Here is a 21877-nt window from a genome sequence, read left to right as displayed (position 1 = left end):
AGTTTATAAAACAGATGTAAAGTGGTCCTGCTCTGGAAGCAGGGGCCCAGAGCCCTACTGTCCTTTTTTTTGTTTTTGTTTTTGTTTTGCGGTACGCGGGCCTCTCTCTATTGTGGCCTCTCCCGTTGCGGAGCACAGACTCCGGATGTGCAGGCTCCGCAGCCATGGCTCACGGGCCCAGCCACTCCACGGCATGTGGGATCTTCCTAGACCGGGGCACGAACCCGCGTCCCCTGCATCGGCAGGCGGACTCTCAACCACTGCGCCACCAGGGAAGCCCTGTCCTCACTTTTTGAAGGATTCTTGAGATGCTTCTTCCAAACTCAAGAGCTCCTGAGAGTACAGTTTGAAAACCACTGGACTAGATGATCAAATACATTCTAGTTCCACGACCATATGGCTATTATTCATAAACTCTTTAAAAAGTTTAAAATATTAGACTCAAGTTATCATGTGTTAACACCTTCATCAAAAGTGGTAGCTAAATAGAAATACTTTTGAAATTTGTTAGATTACTAAATTCTTCATTAAATTTACAGATAGAAATTTACTACTGCTTTCAGCTTTAGTTGGAAAATACAGGCTAGCCCCTCAAATTATATGAAAAATCACCAACAAAGTTTTATTAAAGCATTGGATCACTTACCATTCAACACTAAATCCTCAATTTCAACTCTGGAGTCTGACATATTACCTTTTGGAATTAAAAACTTTACATTCCTTTACAAGGCTAAACCAAATTGTTATCTTCTGGTTTGAAATCCAAATTACCCCAAAATTGATGTGTGGCCAGCAAGGACTTCCTCTTCACCTATTAATAAGACATGGCCAACAACCACTGGGCCAAGCCAATAATTTAGATTAGGCACAGAAGGGGTAGCTTAAATACAAGAGGCAGTATGATGTGGTGGTTCAGTGTATGAAACATGGAGCCAAACTTGCCTAGATGAGAATTCTGGCTCTACCACTAACCAAATGCGTGAACGTGGGAGAGTCATTCAACCTCCTGTGCTTTAGTTCCCTCACCTGTAGAATGGGGGTAATATGAGTAACTATCTCCTGTGTTGTGAGGTTAAATGAGTTCATATAGGTAAAGCATTTAAAACAGTATGTGCCATACAGTAAATGCTGTGTTTGCTATTATCACCTTAACTACAGGCATACCTTGGAGATGCTGTAGGTTCGGCTCTAGACCACCGCAATAAAGCAAGTCACATGAATTTTTCAGTTTCCCAAATATATAAGCTATGTTTACACTGTAGTCTATTAAAGTGTGCAATAGCATTATGTCTAAAAAACATACATACCTTAATTAAAAAGTAGTTTATTGCTAAAAAATGCTAACCATCACCTGAGCCTTCAGCAAGTCATAGTAGTAACATCAAAGATCACAGATCATCATAACAAATATAATAATGAAAAAGTTTGAAATATTGTGAGTATTACCAAAATGTGACACAGAGGCACGAAGTGAGCAAAGCTGCTGGAAAAATGGTGCTGACAGACTTGCCCAATGCAGGGCTGCACGAACCTTCAATTTGTAAAAAACACAATACTGCAAAAGCGCAATAAGGTAAAGAGCAATAAAACGAGGTGTGCTTGTAGTAATTCCCATACCAGGCCAAGACAAAAATTTTCATTGGCTCACAGGAAGAAAAAAACAACTACATTTATTCAAATAGGCTAGTTTTATTAAAATTTTAAATTCTGAGATAGTTTCCTTATTTTTCATGGTGTTAAAATCATCTCTCTTTTGAAATGATGGTGACAAATAAAGGGCAGTTTCAAATAACCTTCCTTGTCAAAAACAAAAAAAATTTTTAACGGCAACCCATTTGTCATGCCTCCCAAAGGGTTTTGTTGCTTCGATGTTTCTTTTCATGAATCTATAAAATCCAAAAGTCTGGGAACCACTTTTTAAATTACATAAAACCCGCATTAAAAAGATAATTTAAAGCAACAAATAAATAATCCATGTCTCTTCTTCCTTTCATTAACATCTGTAACTACAAACTGAGCTCACTTCTCTCTTTGCCTCCCAGCTGAGTGCAAGCTTAATTAAAAGAAAGGTGATCCCAAGTATAAAAGACCTCATACTCATGTGAGATACTTCTAGAAAAGTCTGTTGAAAATACCAATTTATCTATTTTGTAGAGAATTCACCCATCAATTGGCTCAGCCTTATCATAATCTAGAATCAGGTTTATATAGGTAAAAACTGTCTATTTTTGTAACTGCTGGATTCTGAACCAAAAAGAAAAACAACATACTTAACATTTAAAATCTGGTTTTAAGTTGCTTACATTGTTGAGTTTAACAGTAATAAGTATTTGATCTACCATTTAACATTACCATTTACCAGGCTTGCAGGATCTCAGTTCCCCCGACCAGGGAAGGAACCCAAGCCACAGCAGTGAAAGCCCGGAATCCTAACCACCAGGCCATAAGGGGACTCCCAAATTAATGGCCTTTTAAATATGCATTCCTTTTGTATGCATAAAGCTTGTATACTCACCCTCTATATTCTTTTGCCCTAAAAATCTTCTATCAACCATTGACATTACCACTTAAATACAAGCTTCCATCATGATTAAAATAAGAATACAGTGGATTATACATTAACATACACGTTTATTTCATCTGGAGTCAGCTTTCCAAACACTTCACTTAATTTCACGTTAGCAACTTAAATGTCACCATTAGTGTGAATTTAGTACTACATAAAGAATGCCCTGGGAACCTTTGTATAAGGAGACGTCAACATCATATAAGTACCGAATTTACCCTTTCAACCATGGTTTACTGAGCTGTGAGAACATTGCCGCTTTCTGTTTTTAGTAGCATTAAGCTGCTGCTGTTACCTGAGCATGCTGGCTTTGTGCAAGCTCCTCTTTCCTGCGTTTCATGAGCTCTTTTCTCAGCTCTTTGGGTGCTTTCTCCACTTCATTTATAACCTACAGTGTATAAGCATGCAGGAGGTGGGGAAAAACACTTTCTCCACAGCAAGCATTTATGTGAGCAGACAAGCTACAAGTCAAGTCAAGTTGTTAAAAAGCTCCTTTCAACATGCATTAGCACAGGTGTTAGTTTGGTGAAAAAGAATGAAAGGATAGAACATGCTTAATCTCAGTGCAGAAAGGGACATTACACCATATAAGGAAAATTAGTTGCTTAATTATCCCTACATATCTTTCTCTCTTTAGATCCTAAGACAATCATTAAAGAATTACTTGCAACGCTAACGCTGAACTAAAGGTGATAAACTCAACTGACCTTGAAAGATCATAAGATTATAAACATATCTACTGACATTGTCTGAAATATTGGATATAAGGAAAACAAATGCCATTCATTTATAAATCTGTAAAATTTCATAATTGGCTTGATAAAACCAATGAAATAATTCTAAATGAAATCCACTTAATGAGATCAAAAGAAAAACAAAAGGGAAAGTAAGCATTAGAATACACAAAGGAGAGACAAATGGACACTAAGTTTTCTTTTTTCATAATAAACTATTTTATATATGGTGCAATAAAAATGAACACATCTGATGATTTTGGGATTAGATTAGAAATACATTCTCCTTTGCTGATAATTTAAGCCAAAATCAATTGTCAGCTTTAAAATCAGTAATATAACCCCTCATTAAATAAGTTTATATGCTATGATTTATTATACCAAATAAAGTATATTATAAAATGAAGTGTATTTTAGAGCTCTTTCAATCATTTCAAAACCCTAGATATGTATTCCACCTAACAACAGATCTGTAATCCAACTACGAAAGACGATCACGTGTTTATAAGTAGAAGCACCAAAAGCAACCAGATTCCAAATCACCACACGCCATTGATGGTCTGTGAAAGAGACTGATTTTGATTTAACATAGTGTATTTAAAATTTCCCATCAGTAATCTCTCATGAAACCAAATCACCATGAAAAAGAAGAGACTCCCCAAATGCAAGAAGTTTAGCGGTAAGGAAAAAAATACAGAATAGAATTATTTAAAATATGCATATCGCTATCTCAAACACGTTCTCTGGCTAAACCTCTCCTAGTCCAAAACAGTAACAATAACTAGAAACTTCTATATATCTATAATTAAATCATATACTTGCCTACAAAATTTAACCTGATATTAAAAAGTAACCTCTTAATAAAAACTACTCATGGTTTCAAGAAAATTAATATTTAGTTAATACAGTAAAGGCATACATCATGGTATATAGAGCAATTCTATATAAAATATAATAAACAGTAATAAAACAGTAATTTTTAGAAATGGTAGCCAAATCAAAAGGCTATATACCATTTCATTTATCTTTATCTAAAGAAATCATAGAATGCACTGTATTTATTAACGCTTGATTCTATCCTTTTTAAAGCAGATCCTCAAGTTCAGCAAAATGATGTTCCATTATCTGCATAATTTCATTGTTAAAATCAATGAATCTGAGTACTTGGGACATGCAACAAAAGTGAAAATGTATTCACTAGTTTGGCTGATATTAGTGTGTTCCAAAACTAATAAAACTGATCATAATATTGTCCTGGGGTCTTTCATATCATGAAAAGATAAATTCTCCTCTTACACTAAAGGAACAGAATAAATTATAAAATTATCTCTCAAAACTACTAATATGTAAAAGCTCTCTTAGTGTTATTTTAATTGGGGAAGAAAAAGACACACTAATACAATATGTAAATCCTCTTTCTGAAACAATGACAATCTTTTATAGTAAATAATACCACAAATAGATTCTATGACAATATGGAACAGTTTCAGGAAAAATGAAAAAATTCATCATAATCAAATGACTTTACAGATATTTTCCACCTGTGATTCTTCAAAGTATCTCACAATTTGATAAACTTAAAGATATTATTTCAAATTTCAGCTTACTCAGCTTTTGTTTTGACACAAAGTCTAAGAAAGGTAATCAAGCTAATCAAGAGAAAAAAAATTTTTAAGCATGAATTAAATATTACAAATAAATATTAAGATGAATTATTATTGCCACCGGCAAACAGAACATAGTATGCTTTCTTGAAAAAAAACATTACTATGTCAGGCCTTAAATGTTGCATTAATAAAGGAGAAGTGATAGGTTGAAAGGAAAATGGATTACACTCAATTTGAAGACTTGGTTCAAGGGTTAGCTGGACATTTAATAATAGCTTGTGAACTTGAACAGGCCATTAAAACCTCTTCTACTCCAGTTTTCTTGGCAGTAAAATGAGATAACATCTGACCTTACTACTACCCTACATAACTGCTGGGAAGACCAAAAACAAAAATGAATGAGTGCCATTTAACTACCAAGTATTATCTTAATTCCTTAGACAGTCTTAAGTGTACATTAAAAACAGTAGTTACACTTACCTCTTTCTTTCGGTTCTTTAACATATTCTGAAATTTGTACAACTCTTTCTCTTGTTCACCTTTAATGCGTTTGGCTTCATCTCGTAAGCGATTTGTGTGTTCTTGTTCTAGACGTTCAATAGTCTGTTTCTGCTGTTTTTCTAGATTCTCAATCTCTTGGTCATATTGTCGTTTCTTGCTCTGTAAAATGATGTAGCTCAAGATCATTTAACTTTAACATTAACGCTCATATCATTATACTGAAGATGTTTACTAAGAGCACATAACTGGCATTTAAATTGAGTGACGTCATATGTACCCTTTGCAATACTGAACAAGTTCAAATGCACTCAAATATGTTTTAAAAATTTTTCAAAAAGATGTGCATTTCGTTTTTTTCTAATATGGGAAACACTTTTTTCTATTGTACAAGTGTAGAATGTTCAAAAATTTTAGACAATCTAGAAGAATATCCAGTTGCTATGAAATACTAAAGAAAATTTTCAATATTTATCCTATAAAATTTTTGATAAATCAAAGGTCTCATTTGAAGTCTATTTTAAAAACGTACCATTACTTGTCATTTTCAAATTTACTCTTCCTCATTAAGATTCTTAAACATCATATTTCATTGATACAAACCTTTTAGAATTATAAATCTACTCTCTCAACAAAAGATTCCTGCTTATATAATACTTGAGTAACATTGCAATTTTAGACACAGGTATTTGTAAAGGGTGTTTCCTTTTTAAAAAAATTAAAAAGCAAAATATTTTGGAAAATATGGGGGGGGGAGAAACAGTTTTTATAAGGTTCTGAAAAAACAGAATATAAGTACTGTAAAAATACTCAAAGAGAACAAAAGTTCATAATTTTCTTAGGAATTCTAAGTTATGATCCAACATATGTAATCAGCAATGCAACCTTCACACAAAACAATCCTTACCACTTAAAATTATAAAAATGTAAGTACTATAATCAACCATGAATCCTATAACATTTCAGATGATCTTTTTTCTAACCTACATTAAGCTACATGTTCAACATAAGTTACTAAAATTTTATATCACATTAATAATTCCTTTTCCAACTTTGAACACAAAGTAAAAATTTAAAGACTCGGTGACAATTACCCTTTACAAGTCAGCACTAACTTCTCTAGCAGCTGTGAAAAGGTATGTGGAAGCTTAACTGTAGTAGCTAGAGAAGTAAGTGTATTTTGAAAAATTCCCCAGGAAGTTCTAATACTCAGCCAAGTTTGAAGACAACTGCTCTAGACTGGTTTAAATCTTGGATTCTAATTCTGAGAGGTCAAATTGTAACAATAAAAAGTTATACAGCAACAGGCACACCTAAGAACTTTGCAAACCATCTACTAGCTTCATGATTCCAGGTTTTCATGACAGATTTAATCAGAGAAAAATGAAAACACCCAACACACTGTAAGTCAGGCAACAGGAGAAAAGAAGAGAAGAGAAGAGAAGAAAAAAGAAAGCATCTAAAACACCAAAGAGATAAAGGCGAGAAATGCATCACAAAGAAATCTAGTAATCAGAGAACAAGTTCTAAAACCTGCCAGTGGTGGGTTTTTTTCTAAGCCTTAAATTTCTTTATTAACAAAAGGGTACAAAATTCCAAGACTTTACCACCATCTCCTGCTCAAAACGCCGGAAAATTTGCTCTCGCTGTTGTTGCAGTTTGCCATTGAGCTGCTGTTGGGCTCTTTGCTCTTCTTTTTGAAGAAATCTTAATTCCCGAAGTTCCTGACGTCTGATAAAATTTAATGGCAAGGATAGAGAAAGACAGCAAAAGTTACACCTTTGAAGTAATGCTTTAAAAGAAAAAAAACTTTAAAAGTAACATTTATTTTCAAATGGAAAAGTAATACAAGAATCCAAAATTAGCCAAGACTTTACTCTTGTTTCTCTATTCTTCAGACTCTGCAGAGACTTGAGAAGTCACAAAACCAGTTTAAATCATGTTGTTTCTCTACTCACCTAAGAAACCTCAATTCTTCAGTTTTGGAATCACTATCTGTAACTATCTTTGATGTTGTTACACTCACTTCGACACCATCAACAATAAATTTGCGTGTTTTCTTCAACGTTTTCTTTTGTCTTCTTGTTTCCTGAGTGAGATTTTATTTTAGTTAGGCTTTATATGGGGAATACTAGAGAGAGAAAACATTTTCTTCTTAAAAAAACAAAAACAAGAAACTGAACAGCTATGAAGACTACACTATAAAGTATGAATAGAAATCAGTAAGACTCAACTTTGAAGCCAATTATATCATCTCACACCTCATTTGACTTTCACATGATTTTACAGATAAAATCAATTTTTTTTCAAGTGAAATTATGCATTTTGATGATGTACATGTCGAATTTTTATACCACATCATAATTAGGCACAAGTGGTAACAAGCAATTCACAAAAAAGAGTAATTAGTACAACTTTCACATGTTAACCATTCTTTCCTCTTTTTATCTTGTAGGTTCGCAGATACCTCTGCTTTTCTGTTTTAGAAACACTTACAAAGCAATTAAAATGAATTCCTGGGGCTCATCCCTTAAAGAATCTAAATCAATAGGTCTGAGGGTGGCTGAGAATTTCATTTTGAAAGGCTCCCATATAACTTATAAACACTGCCAGGACTGGGATTCAAAATCCATTTCATCAACAATAGTATCACCAGCCCTCTTCCATCTCAGGGCTGGAGATGGATGAGTGATTTTAGAGTTACTAGAAAGACAGCACCTTTACCGTACTCCCAAAATACCAGATCTGCCTGTCAGCTATTGCCCAAAATTCTTTATCAAGACCAAACTCTTCATTTCTCAGTTGGTTATCCAAATGCTTTTTAAAAGCAAAGAGAAATAACAGAAGTGTAACACTGCTACAAATACTTCTTGGTAAACATGTAAGTATTCAAAACAGATAATTACTTAGTTTTGATAGGTGGAAAAGGTTAGAAGGCAGAGGGAGCAAAAGGGGAATGTGAAAATACTACATTCAAAATGCATTAGAATTTTTAAGTTGATCTTTGGCACTTACTAATCACCTTTCTTCAGCCTCTTACTGTTGTACTCTCTAGGCTTCCAGTATTCTCACACTGCTCTCCCTGAGCCCTGAACTACGGCCACCCTATCCAGACTTCATCTAAAACCTAAAGTGGGCATGCTCCAAAAATAAATCTACCTCCCTGTAACCTCCAAATTTTCCATTTCTTCAGTTCCTACTAAAGTATCCACAGCTAATATCACCTTAATTCTCACAGAAGTATCTGAATTTTTTGGAAAGGCTAACTATTAAGTCAGTGAATGAACTTCAGATTAATGGAATTTCAGCAGGGAAACAACCTGAAAACTGAAGACCATCTAGGCAATACATGTAATAATTTGGGGCAGATACGCAGGCTGATCAGTCATGCCCTGGCGTCCTATCCCTAAGGTCAATTTTCTTCAGTTCTTTCTGCTTTTCTGCCACCTGTCAATCCAGAGTCTCACCTGTATCAGAATTCCATGGGATCTTTTGCTATAAATACGTATTCTCTGGCCCCACTCCATACTTCTACACAGCCCCCCCAGTAACTCAGATTGGAGAATTATGCTTAACAGCTCCAAGTGTTCGAGGGTTAGCGTTTGGCTTTCTTCCCACGATGATTCTCACGGCAGTAGTGATTGCTATGACTGAGGAGGTAAGAGTGGTCGCCACACGTGCCAGTGGTAACAAGGGCTGTTTATACCCTAAACATTCTTAAAAAGAGATCATTCTTTCAAGTCCTCAATTCTTTCATATACTGCTGATTCTTGCTACAATTATACCTAGGTATGTACAACAGGAAAACCCAAATTCCAGTAAGCAACTGTATTATACTATTTCTATCAAGTTGGCAAAAATAGATAGGTACTACAAAAAAATTTAAAGATTACATCCAGAATCTTAGTTTATTTTTTAATTGATTGCCCTCATAGGCCTTAAGAATTTTATAGGGTTAATACTACACTGATTTAGTGTTGTTTTGTTTTCAAGATGTCAGTTTCACAAAAACTCTCAACTGCCAAAATAACAAAGAAACACCCAAACAAGGACCCGTGCACACTTACTTGTAAAGATATTGATCCATTGTCTTTAGTTTTGCTTAGGAAGCTAGAGATGGATAAATTCAAGTCAATGCTGCTATTATCAGCAGTGGAACCAGTGCCTGAATCAGTATCATTTTCCTTTTGATTCTCAGATTCTGGTAACATGGTTTCAGTTTTTGATAAAGCACCTATTTCTCCTTTATTTTCTGCATCTTCAGGGTTGATATTAATACTGGGTATTAGAACAGGCTGAGGTTCACTGGACTGTGAAGTGGCAGGAACTTGAGGTTCTGCCTTAATTGGCACTTCGCACGGGATATCTTTCTGCTCTGTGTCCATCTGAGCAGTGGCTTCATGAGCATCCCGAGTTTCACTTCCTAAAGCCTTTTGGTCACTATCAGTCACCGCACTTCTGACCTCCATTCCTTCAGTGCTACTCGATTCAGTAATCTCAACTTCATTTGTCCCGAGCTCCTCATTGGTCTCCACTATGTTCTCTGAACTGCTGATTAACTGTTCCTCACCTTTACCTTCTACAGAGTTTTGATCTATCTCATTAGTTTCAACTATTTCTTTAATAGAAACTTCTTCAGTACCACCAGCCTCAGGACCCTCTGTGGACTTGACCACTAATATCTGGCCTACTTCACCCACTTCTTTCCCATCATTACTCTGAGCATCCTCAGCACTGTTTTCAGTTGCCTTCTGAGCAACGTCTTCTGCCTCATTTGTTCCTATCACTTTGCTTGTATCACTGATCATATCTTTTTCAGTTTTGTCATCCCTTCCCAATTCCTCGAGGGTGTCTTCCTTTGTAAACTCAACTTCACTTTCAATTGCCTGAATATCTGCCTCCTTTTCTCCAGTCTCCTGAGAAACTAAATCCATTGTCTGAATAGCAGTGTCTTCAATTTCTTCAGATTTTATAAACTTATTTTCAAATATCTGTTGCTTTTCTTGATCCCCTTCTTCCTCAGGTTTCAGATTCTGTTCAATATTTGTTTCTGAAGTTATCATTATGTTATTTTCTTTTCCTTCATTGACTGAATTAATGTCCACTGTTTCACGGTCTTCTGTGTCAGGTAGATTTTCAAGCTTGGGTCTCTTCTCCTCTCTCCCATTTTCCTCGATTACTGTTGCTCTATTATGAAGTTCAGCCATAGCTTCTAAATGAGTATCATTAACATGTTCATTAATGCCTACCACAGTATTTTCAGGTTCATCGGTGGTGGGTTTTTCAGTAAGAATTTTACTGTTAAATTTATCTTCAGAAGTATTACGTTCTGTTTTTTCTGAGACAGATTCCAAAATACAAGCATTTTGTGAAAGCTTATCTTCTTCAGAGCTCGCAATACTAAGGTCAGAGGAGGCACGCTTGCTTGCAGGTATTGGCTAAAAAAGATTTTATACAGTTTTAGTGTTAAAACATAATTTCAAGATGGTAACCAAAATAACGTTTCATATATAAAAATTTAATTCATATATATAATTATTTAATATCTTTATTCAGTAAAATTTGATGAAATTATAAAAATAACTTAAAGAATTGACAAATCTTCACATAATAAATATGACAAAAATGGGCAGCAAGGAGCAAACTTAATAAATCTTCACCTCTAAAATTAAAGGTTTTTGTAATGCTACCCATCAATTAATTCTTAGACACAGCTGCAATCATACCTCAAAACTCAACTCTAAAAATGACCTAAATGAAATTTCCTTTCTAAATACTGACCAGAGAATTTTCTGTTTCCTCATCATCATCCTCCTCTTTGCCATCTTCAACTTCTTCTGTTACTTCAGCCTTTGCCTCTGCAATCAATTCTCGAATTGGTTTGTTGGAGTCAACAGTCACAAAGGGATGCTGTTTAATCATTAAAAAGAGCATACTCAGTAACAACTGAAATGCTTGTGAAGTAAATTTCAAATATATAAAACACATTGTTATGTGGCAAAAACATAAACATATAAGTAGGAAAAATACAAACAACTTCAGATGATATTACATCTGGGAAAAGGAGGGGGAGGGAATTGAGCAGGAGTAGGGGCTGCCTGCAACTGTATCTGTACCTTTTTTTAAGAATCTGAAAGAAATATATCAAAAATGATAACATATTACATCTGGGTAGTAGGTATATATACTTTTCTGTATGTCTGAAAACTTCATAACCTAAAATCTAAATTAAAATTTAAAGCAAGTTTCAAGTACATTACTAGTTTTAGAAAGTAACAGTATGTTTACAATATGTTTAATTGTTAGAAAGTAACAATATGTATAAAGCCTCAATAAAAGAATTACAAAAAGCTTTAAAGTTCTGTTAAATATATCTACCTCCTACACTGTTGGTGGGACTGTAGATTGGTACAGCCACTAGGGAGAACAGTGTGCAGGTTCCTTAAAAAACTAAAAACAGAGCTACCATATGACCCAGCAATCCCACTCCTAGGCATGTATCTAGAGAAAACCGTAATTTGAAAGGATGCATTCTCCCCAATGTTCACTGCAGCTCTATTTACAATAGCCAGAACATGGAAGCAACCTAAGTGTCCACTGACAGAGGAATGGATAAAGAAGATGTGGTACATATATACAATGGAATATTACTCAGCCATAAAAAGGAATGAAATAGTGCCATTTGCAGAGACATGGATGGACCTAGAGATTGTCATACAGAGTGAAGTAAGTCAGAAAAACAAATATTGTATAATATCACTTATATGTGGGATCTAGAAAAATGGTATAGATGAACAAAGTCACAAATGTACAGAACAAACTTATGGTTACCGAGGTGGGGAAGGGGGCATAGGACGAACTGGGAGACTGGGATTGACATATATACACTACTATGCATAAAATATATAACTAATGAGAACCTACTGTTTAGCACGGGAACTCTACTCAATGATCTGTGGTGACCTAAATGGGAAGGAAATCTAAAAAAGAGTGGATATATGTATACATACAACTGATTCACTTGTTGTACAGCAGAAACTAATACAACATTGTAAAGCAACTATACTCCAATAAAAATTAATAAAAAGTGTCTATAAACATCTGTTTTTTGACATAGTTCAAATATTCTTAAGAGTAAGAAGATATTTTATTCACCTCTGTACACTCAGCACTTGGTGTTTGTCACAGATTAAGGCCTTCAAATGGGGGGGGGTAGTGAAATAATAAGAGAAAGTGTGTTCCAAGGATATACTTGTTGTACAGAGAAAGGAAATTTTTCCCGCTTCTCCCCCCAGATAAATAGATCAACCGAAAAAACTACAATGGAGGAGTTGTACTCAATCTAACGGTAACTGCCTCAAGACTTGTCATTCTATTTCTCTACCTATACTATTATTGACAAAATTTTATTTCAAATATTACAAACAAGTCCTGCTATAAAACAAAATTACCCAATCACTTTAACACCATTTTTTAAAAGTTAGCAATATTTACTGAACATTTACCCTCACTGTAAGGGACATTAAAAAAAAATTAATTAGCTCATGGCCCCTGCCACCAAGGTGTTTGTTTTCTAGTAACTGGAGAGACAAAATGTAAGTAACTGATAAAGTGGAAATAACTAAACAAAATGAAAAAAACACAATTAAACTGAATCAAAAAAGCATACGAGAAATTTAAAAGCTAAATAAATGCCCTTTAATAACAGCAGCAAATGTTTGTAAAGCAAATGTTAACTACTACAATGAACCTTGAGTGAGTCTGCACAGGGAAACTCAAGTGGAGAGAGGGCACACTGAAGGAATCGGAAACTGTATTCTTCTTAAAGAGATGTTACAACAATTATATGGTTTGCCATTGTCATACTACTCTTATCTTACCTGCAGTAGCTGAGATGTAGTCCACCTGGAATCCACATTCTTTTCCAAGCATTTCTTTAGAAAGTCCTTAAAATTTGAAGACCTTCAAAATAAATTTTAATAATGACATTCTATTTTTCTTGTTAATAAAATCAAAACTCTGAGAAACTATGGTTAAGTTCCATTATGTATGTAATAGTATTAATTCAACATAAGAAAACTAGTTATGAGAATATTAATATTTCATAAGTCATTTATCTATAAATATGTTACATATATGTAAATAGATTCATAGTTTAAGTCATTGAGATACAGCCATATATCCATAAGTATGCTAAAAATCACAAAAATTCTTCCATTTTATATATATATATATATATATATACACACACACACACATATATATAATATATATATATATATATATATTTTTTTTTTTTTTTTTTTTTGCGGTACGCGGGCCTCTCACTGTTGTGGCCTCTCCTGTTGCGGAGCACAGGCTCCGGACGCGTAGGCTCAGCAGCCATGGCTCACAGGCCTAGCCGCTCCGCGGCATGTGGGATCTTCCCGGACCAGGGCAGGAACCCGTGTCCCATGCATCAGCAGGTGGACTCTCAACCACTGCGCCACCAGGGAAGCCCCCTTCCATTATATTAAACTCCACAAATACAGATCAATCACATATATGCCTCACTTTCTCATAGTACAGAAAATATCTCTTTCATGTAGAACTCAAATCACTGGTATCTTTTAATTTATGGGGAAAGTTAGTTACAGGAGTTTATATGGTCCTTAAGTCTTGAAAATACACCAAAAATCAGTTTTCTACTTCATACAATCTTTGTACCATGTACCTAAATTTAAATACCTTTGGAAAGTTGGAAGAATAAAGCATCAAGTTTTGCTTCTTAAAAAAAATTGTTTAGGAATACTTTACCATTTTGATGGCTGTGCTAATGTAGGGGGCTCAGATTTTGCTATTTTTAGCAGCACTCGCATTGGATTTAATTCATGATGAGGTGGTTCTATCTCAGCCATTTCTATTAAAGTGATACCCAGGGACCAAACATCAGCTTTGTAGTCATAGGGTCTGTCCTTAGATGTTTCACACATGACTACCTCAGGAGCCATCCTATGAAGACAGAGAACTGAAAATTAAGATGTTTAACTTAAGAGCAGTGATCACAAACCACGTGAAAGATAGTATAATTGATTATGTGGACAAAATTCATAAGTAATAATAACTGTTGACATAACTAACGCTGCAAATCCATAAAACTGAATACATACCAATAGGGTGTGCCGATAAAGGAATCTCTCCTTTGAATTGTCCTTGTGTTTTTAGCTGATACTCCAAAATCCGCTTGAAATAATCATACAAAAGTATTAATGACAGTTTTTAAGCAAAGGATGCTATATTCAACATAAGGGAAAAGCACATCAAGTCTTTAATAAGACCACTGTTATTAAAGGGTAAGCAAAATAGAAAGATAAATAACTTCTCTATCATCCTAATTTTGACCACCCTCTTTCTACCATACACCCACCCCCCCAAAAAAAACTGCCAAAGAAAAGATTCCATCATTAATACACTTGATACCACCATCCTTACACATCTTCAGATCACAAATTCTCCAGAATTGAAAAAAAAAAAAAAAAGTAACTTTAAAATAGATCAGTCTATCCACTTCACCAAAATAAACGCCAACTAGTGCTATATGTGACAATTAAATTAAGGGACATTTTTTTCTATAGTGTGAAAAACAGAAATTATACCAAAGCAGCCTTTATGACAGCATATGTCTTGCTAACTTCCTCATAAAATTATACCACAAAGAAAATAATTAGGAACGATGCTTTCTAATTTAAATTATAGGGCACAGCAACATTATAGCTTTATCGGTTGTTAACTCCTTTTCAGCTTAGAGCTCAATCATTAATAGCAACATAAAATTGCTATTGCTGCATAAATTACCGCATGCCATATACATTTAACTTTTAAAGTTTCATTTGACATGCCATGATTCTCAAAACTGAATAAATACCAAAAATCCTGTATTTAGTATTCATGCCCCAAGGCCTGGCACAGAATATACACACAATAAACGTCAGCTACTGTTATTAATCATATGTGTAATTTTAACCTTTGTGATACTTTGGCCGTAGAACTCTTAAAACTCATGAAATCCTGCCCTATATTCTAATTATTTATGTCTATTATATAGCTCTTTCTTTTCTTTTTTTGACCATGTAGTTCTCCTGCTTAAAACATCTTGGCAGCCACCTACTGCCTGTAGAATGATGTTTAAGCTTCTTAATATGGTGTATGAAGTCTCTTGTTACACTAGGTATTTCATTAATGTTTTATAATTAAATTAATAAATGAATTTGCCAATAGAACATACTATACTTGGAAGATATATCTGCAGAAAATGTAACATAAATAGATGTATTCAGGACTCTCCATCCCTATTACCCCCCTACTTCCTCAACTTATAACATGCCATGTTTCCACAGGATGGGATTGAGATCACAATATGAAATTCCTGCCAGAAGAGGTTTTCTACTCAGGTAGAGTCAGCTCAGTACGTATTCCAGTGTGTTCCTAGAAGCTACTAATGGTCTATTCTTTTTAACTGTTTCCCCCTCAGAACATGACTGGGAAAGGAGGTTGAGAAACAGGCCTAAACCACTAAGGTCCACTGTCAACATTCGTACCTCTCGTAGCACTCTTATGAGCAGGAGGTAAACTAAGGAGGGACAAGAAGCCATCTTCATTTTTGTGCAAAGGGGAAAACTAAGGTCATTATGTGCTTTACAGTTCTACTTATAATGATATGGCATATATATGCTGGTCTGTTAAAATAGCATTTTACATACTTATTTCCATTTGTAACAATGTGATCTGACAAGACCATAAAAATTTGATTATTGTATATATGGTTCTTGAGGATAGTATGGTTCTACATGCATCTGTGTACACTTAATACAATGTCACAGAATTGGAAGGTTCTCTGTATTTATGAATTAATGAAACAAAGTGCAACTATTTTAAATGTCAACCAACTCAAAACTATTTTGGCATTCCTAAATCTTCAAAAATATACTTATTTTTAATGATGCATTATTTTACACAGAAGTATATTCCTGTATTCAAATAAGATTTCAGTACACTTACAGAAAAACATGCACTAAAAAAGATCAAAATTATATTTCAAAACGAGCTACAAGACTAAAAAATGATGACATAAAAGAGTAACAGAAGTCAGAATTTTAAAACTCATAAATGAGGTGACAGAACTCAAGGGAAAATTAGAAATAAAAAACAATTTTAGAAACAAAGGCTAAAGTAGGAGGAATGCAAGAGCAAATAAACACAACAAATGCACACCCATTACCACTTCGCACCCATTAAGATAGTTATCATCAAAAATACAGAAAATAACAAATGCTGGCAAGGAGGTGGAGCAACTGGAACTCTTGTGCATTGTTGTGGAAACGTAAACTGGCGCAACCACTGTGGAAAATGGTATGGTGGTTCCTCAAAAAATTAAACAGAGAATTACCATATGATCCAGGAATTCCACTTCTGGGTATATACCCAAAAGAACTGAAAGCGGGGACTCAAATAGATATTGTACACCCATGTTCATAGCAGCATTATTCACAAAAGCCAAAAGGTGGAAGCAACCAAAGTGTCCATCAATGGATGAATGGATAAATAAAATGTGGTATATACATATAACAGAATATTATTCAGCCTTAAAAAGGAAGAAAATTAACACATGCTACACCATGGATGAACCTTAAAGACATTAGGCTAAGTAAAATAAGCCAGTCACAAAAGGAAAAGTATTGCAGGATTCCACTTACATGGGGTACGGAGAGTAGTCAAGTTCACAGAGACAGAAAGGAGAATGGTTGCCAGGGGCTGGGGGAAGGAGGAAATGGGGACTTAAGCGTTTTAATGTGTACAGAGTTTCAGTTGAGGAAGATGAAAAGGTTCTGGAGAGGCGTGGTAGGGTTGGCTGCACGACAGTGTGAATGCGCCGTATGCTACGGAACTGTGCGCTTAAACATGGTTAGGACAGTGAATTTTAAGTATATTTTGCCACAATGAAAAAAAATGAAGAAAGATAAAAGAACCGGAGAGAAAGTTATAAATACTGATGATTGTCAAGCCTGAAAAAAAGTCTCCAAAGGAGAAAGTCAGTGCAAGGGAACAGAACAAATACTCGTATCTATAATTACAGAAAACCTTCCTGGGGGGTGGGGGGTGAGCGGGAAACAAAAAAACAACACTTAGAAAAGTTTAGTCAAAGTTTAGTCCTTAAAAAAAAAGTCTTTGGCATCTAGGCAAAAAGATCACATGACTTACACGAGAAAGAAAATCAGATTCTCATCAGACTTTTCAATAACACTTTATAATAGAAGAAAACAGAGGAACATATTTTAGATATTCAAGGAAAGAAATGTGAACCAAGGATTTTCTATCCAGCAAAACTGACCTTCAAAGTATAAAGGGTAGAAGTGTTACCATTATATAAGAACTCAGAGAGCCCTTTCAGAGAAATCTACCAGAGAATGAACTTCAGACAACCAACATAACCAAAGAGACATGAACAAGAGCGGTGGTGAGCACTGAATACAGAAATGTAGGTTAAAATGAGTAATTACAGAATACTCCAAATCTATCTTCAATGTTCTTGAGAAGCAAGATTCTCAGGATAGAAGAAAAGCGATACAGATGTAATACAGAAGGGGCTAAGAGAAGGGAAAAAAAAGGCTTTACCCTGAATTTGAATAGGTCATATGTAGGAACTCATGAGAGCCTAGCTCTGTCCTTGTAAAGGCCTAGAATGAAGGCAAATCCAGAAACTGTAAGCATGTCTAACACTCAGATTGTGGTCTTGAAATACCATGTCCTACTAAAACTTCTTCTTCAGGGCTTCCTGAAGAAATGGCTAATTACAGTCTGAGGCAGGAAATGTAAAAGATGAGCCTGAAACATCTCAACCTAACAGACGGCGAGGAATCTACCGAAGATCAGTAGAGTCATGTCAAAAAGATTAACAAGCCAGCTTGAAGAAGCTCCCACTGACCAAGATGGTACAACGTGAGCTTTAATAAGGATAAAAATTGTAATAGATTTGAAACCTATAAAATAAAATTACATTCATGAATTAATAATGCCATTTAAAAAAATACTGGCCACCAACTAAGGATGAGAGAGAACCAATTCATTGTCTTTAAAGCTAAATAAATAAAAGGAAAGAATCAAGCATTTTTCCTGTCCTGTCTATAGGAACTATACTCCTGAATAACCAAACAGTTGAAGGGAAGTGTCTTTTTATATAAGTATTCCTAATTTTATAATGATGATAAATGAAAATAATGAAATAACTGATGAATAATTACCAAAATTATTATCAAAAATAATAAAGGAAAACAAAATGATGTAATTCATTTTGCCACTCCAATCAAAGAACGGATATAGGCATTAAACATCAACAGCTGCTAACATCAAAAAAAAGATCAAAAAGCCGGTATTACATGCCTCCCAATGAAAGAACACAAAGCCACCTATAGTCTTGCCAAAAAAGTCAAACTTGAGACTGATGAGGCTTTTGGATTCATCTGCAAATTGAGGGAAATACAGAGAGGAACTTACTAAAGTCATCAGGAGTACACAGTCAGCAAAATGCAAGATGAGAGAAACTCTACAGGTCCAACAGCCTAGGTCCTATACATCAGTGTTTCTCAACCTTTTCTTCATCTCTCTCCTAAGGAGCCTTTTTAGACATTTTTTCCAAATCCTCCCTCCCCCCCATGAAATTTTAATGCCACAGATATACTGTATATCTGTTTGTGTATATCTATGGGCCTTTGGAGGGTCACAACCATGGTAACACTAAAATTTTTTGTCCCCAAAGAACCAACTTTCTTTGAGAAAGCATGCCATGAGAACGAATGCCATAGATAAAATGTAAAGAGAAAAAAGGAATGACAGGGCGGTGGGGGGCAACCTATAAATTAAAAGAGACTTAGAAGAAAAAGCAGGTTTTAAATATGGGTAAGTCTAAACTCTAAAGTCTAGACATGAACACTGGGTGATAGAGCCATAAAGAAACACAAGGAAGTGATTACTATAAAAGTCAGGATATAGATTACCTGTGGAGAAGGGAGGGACAGTGTGATTGAGAGCGGGCACATGAAACAGCTGCTAGGGTGCCTGACATAGTTCTAGTTCTTTTTTTTTTCGTTGAGGCATGCGGGATCTTTCGCTGTGGCGTGCGGCCTCTTTGTTGAGGCTCGCAGGCTTCTTCTCTCTAGTTGTGGCGTGTGGGTTTTTTCTCTCTAGTTGTGGCTCTCAGGCTCCAGAGAGTGTGGACTCTGTAGTTTGCGGCACTTGGGCTTAGCTGCCCCGCGGCATGTGGGATCTTAGTTCCCCGACCAGGGGGGATTGAACCCACGTACCCTGCATTGCAAGGTGGATTCTTTACCACTGGACCACCAGGGAAGTCCCATTCTATTTATCTAGGTGGTGGTCACAAAGCTATTGTGTACAAAGCTACAAGTCAATAAGCTACACAACTGTTAGTCTGGTTTTCTGTATCTGTAACCATTTCTTAATAAAAAGGTTAAAATTTAGTAGTATATCAAATTATACCTGTTTAGATGTCATGACAAAGTGAAGTGAAATGACTATGATCACTGGTATCAGCATGGCCTTTGAATATATTTTGTTTTTAATATCCATCCAAAATACCCAAATTTAGACTTCATCACCAGATTTTTTTTTAATTCATATCTTAGGGGTACTTACTTCTATTTGTATGCGTATATGAAATTCATTAATTTCCCATCTAAAATCTACATCTATTTCTCCTTATGAAATTATCATTTATTCCCTCAGTGTAAAAAACAAAATTAAAAATTCTAGTCCTTACATTTATTTTAGGCATCTTTTTCAGACTTAAGGTGAGTTACTTTGTTAGTTTAGCCAAGATACTATATCTACAAAATAGAATATAAAACTAAACATGGAAAAAAAAACCCACTAGATACGAGTTTTGGAAATGAACATAAAACTAAGTTAGTGGTTTTACATACTATAGCATTTTCTAAATGTATTATATTTATAAGTATTAAGTCTACATACAAAAATTTAAGGGAAAAATAATTAGCCAGTCTTTTAAAAGTGTGCCATTTTAAAAATAAAAATCCATCCTTTCTTACTTTTTAAAGAGTCTTTATATGAGGTACCTATACTTAGGAATTCTGGGAGTTAATGGATAATTATGTACCCAAGGAAGTTTTGTTTTGTTTTTTGTCCACACTGCATGGTGTATGGGATCTTAGTTCCCTGACCAGGAATTGAACCCGGGCCCTCAGCAGTGAAAGCACCGAGTCCTCACCACTGGACCGCCAGGGAATTCCCTCCAAGGAAGTATCTTAAAAATTAACACTGAGGAGATACGGGGATATATGTCTATGTATAGCTGATTCACTTTGTTATAAAGCAGAAACTAACACACCATTGTAAAGCAATTATACTCCAATAAAGATGTTTAAAATAAATAAATAAATAAATAAATAAAAGCATACAGGAATTGAAAGACCTGTACTCTGAAAACTATACAACACTGTTGAAAGATATTAAAGAAGACCTAAATAAATGGGGGAAAAAAATTAACACTGAATAATTCTCCATGTTTCACATATATGAATACAATTCTCCATGTTTCACATATTTGACTTGTAACAAAACAATATTAAGTTACAGACATACGGGGGAAATCTCAAAGCACAAATTCAAATGTTTTATATAAAGGAATAAACTTACCCAACTTAATATCTCCATCTAAGGTAAAAAGAATGTTTCCAGCCTTTAGGTCTCTGTGGATGATTTTATTATCATGTAAGTAGTTCAATGCCTCTAAAGTCTGCTTACAAACTACTTGTATTTGGGACTCAGTTAATGGTCTCTCAAGCTCTACAAGGAAAAAAGTAAACAAATCTGCATTTTTATACAGTGAAAGCATACCAGCAGGCTATATAACTTTACCATCACTGTCAAAGATCATACACAATGAACTGATTTTTAAAAAACTATACACAAAACTTTCTTCACATATTATACTCAATGTTTAATTTTAGAATTTTATTACAATTATCCAAGAATATAAAAATAATTAGGCTGATTTCTTAACTTACTGAATGTCTCTAAACAATAAGATAAATATATATGTATAAATGTTTGAAATCATTTGACTTTTTAAAGTATAATTTAAGATATAAACATGAAGAACAAAAAACCATTTACCAAGCATCACAGCATCCACTGCTCCACCTGCACAAAATTCAATGAGGATCTGCAGGCAAATAAAAAAGCATGTGTCTAACATGACATTGAGTTTGAGTATTTTTTCTTCAATTTAGCATAAAAGATAAAGAAATAGCTATAAAATAACCTAGGTTACAGAAACAATAGTATGCTAACAACCATAAAGATTTTCTTTGTAAAAAGAGTTACAAGTCTTAATGATATACAACTAAGAAAGCACAAAGAAAACACATTGTGGAAATATGTGCATTTTTGTTAATCTTCAT

General features: G+C 34.7%; 1 protein-coding gene across 3 annotated transcripts in view; it reads right to left on the bottom strand.

The window, feature by feature from the left end:
* Nucleotides 1–21877, bottom strand: part of SLK (STE20 like kinase) — a 56731-nt gene that overhangs the window by 14915 nt on the left and 19939 nt on the right. For 2 of the 3 annotated variants that reach the window (XM_060126645.1, XM_060126647.1), the window contains 11 exons: nucleotides 21591–21639; nucleotides 21111–21260; nucleotides 14555–14627; nucleotides 14202–14396; nucleotides 13286–13367; nucleotides 11187–11315; nucleotides 9473–10843; nucleotides 7364–7494; nucleotides 7013–7136; nucleotides 5388–5567; nucleotides 2862–2954 (listed from right to left, as the gene is read on the bottom strand). In XM_060126645.1, coding sequence (XP_059982628.1) covers nucleotides 2862–2954; nucleotides 5388–5567; nucleotides 7013–7136; nucleotides 7364–7494; nucleotides 9473–10843; nucleotides 11187–11315; nucleotides 13286–13367; nucleotides 14202–14396; nucleotides 14555–14627; nucleotides 21111–21260; nucleotides 21591–21639 — 2577 coding nt within the window. The remainder of the gene's footprint in view (nucleotides 1–2861; nucleotides 2955–5387; nucleotides 5568–7012; nucleotides 7137–7363; nucleotides 7495–9472; nucleotides 10844–11186; nucleotides 11316–13285; nucleotides 13368–14201; nucleotides 14397–14554; nucleotides 14628–21110; nucleotides 21261–21590; nucleotides 21640–21877) is intronic. The other variant, XM_060126646.1, reaches the window with a different exon arrangement.

This window comes from Lagenorhynchus albirostris, chromosome 16 (assembly GCF_949774975.1).
Source record: "Lagenorhynchus albirostris chromosome 16, mLagAlb1.1, whole genome shotgun sequence".
Lineage (NCBI taxonomy): Eukaryota > Metazoa > Chordata > Mammalia > Artiodactyla > Delphinidae > Lagenorhynchus > Lagenorhynchus albirostris.
Note: the sequence above shows the minus strand (reverse complement) of the source record. Positions and strands in the feature narration are given on the sequence as shown.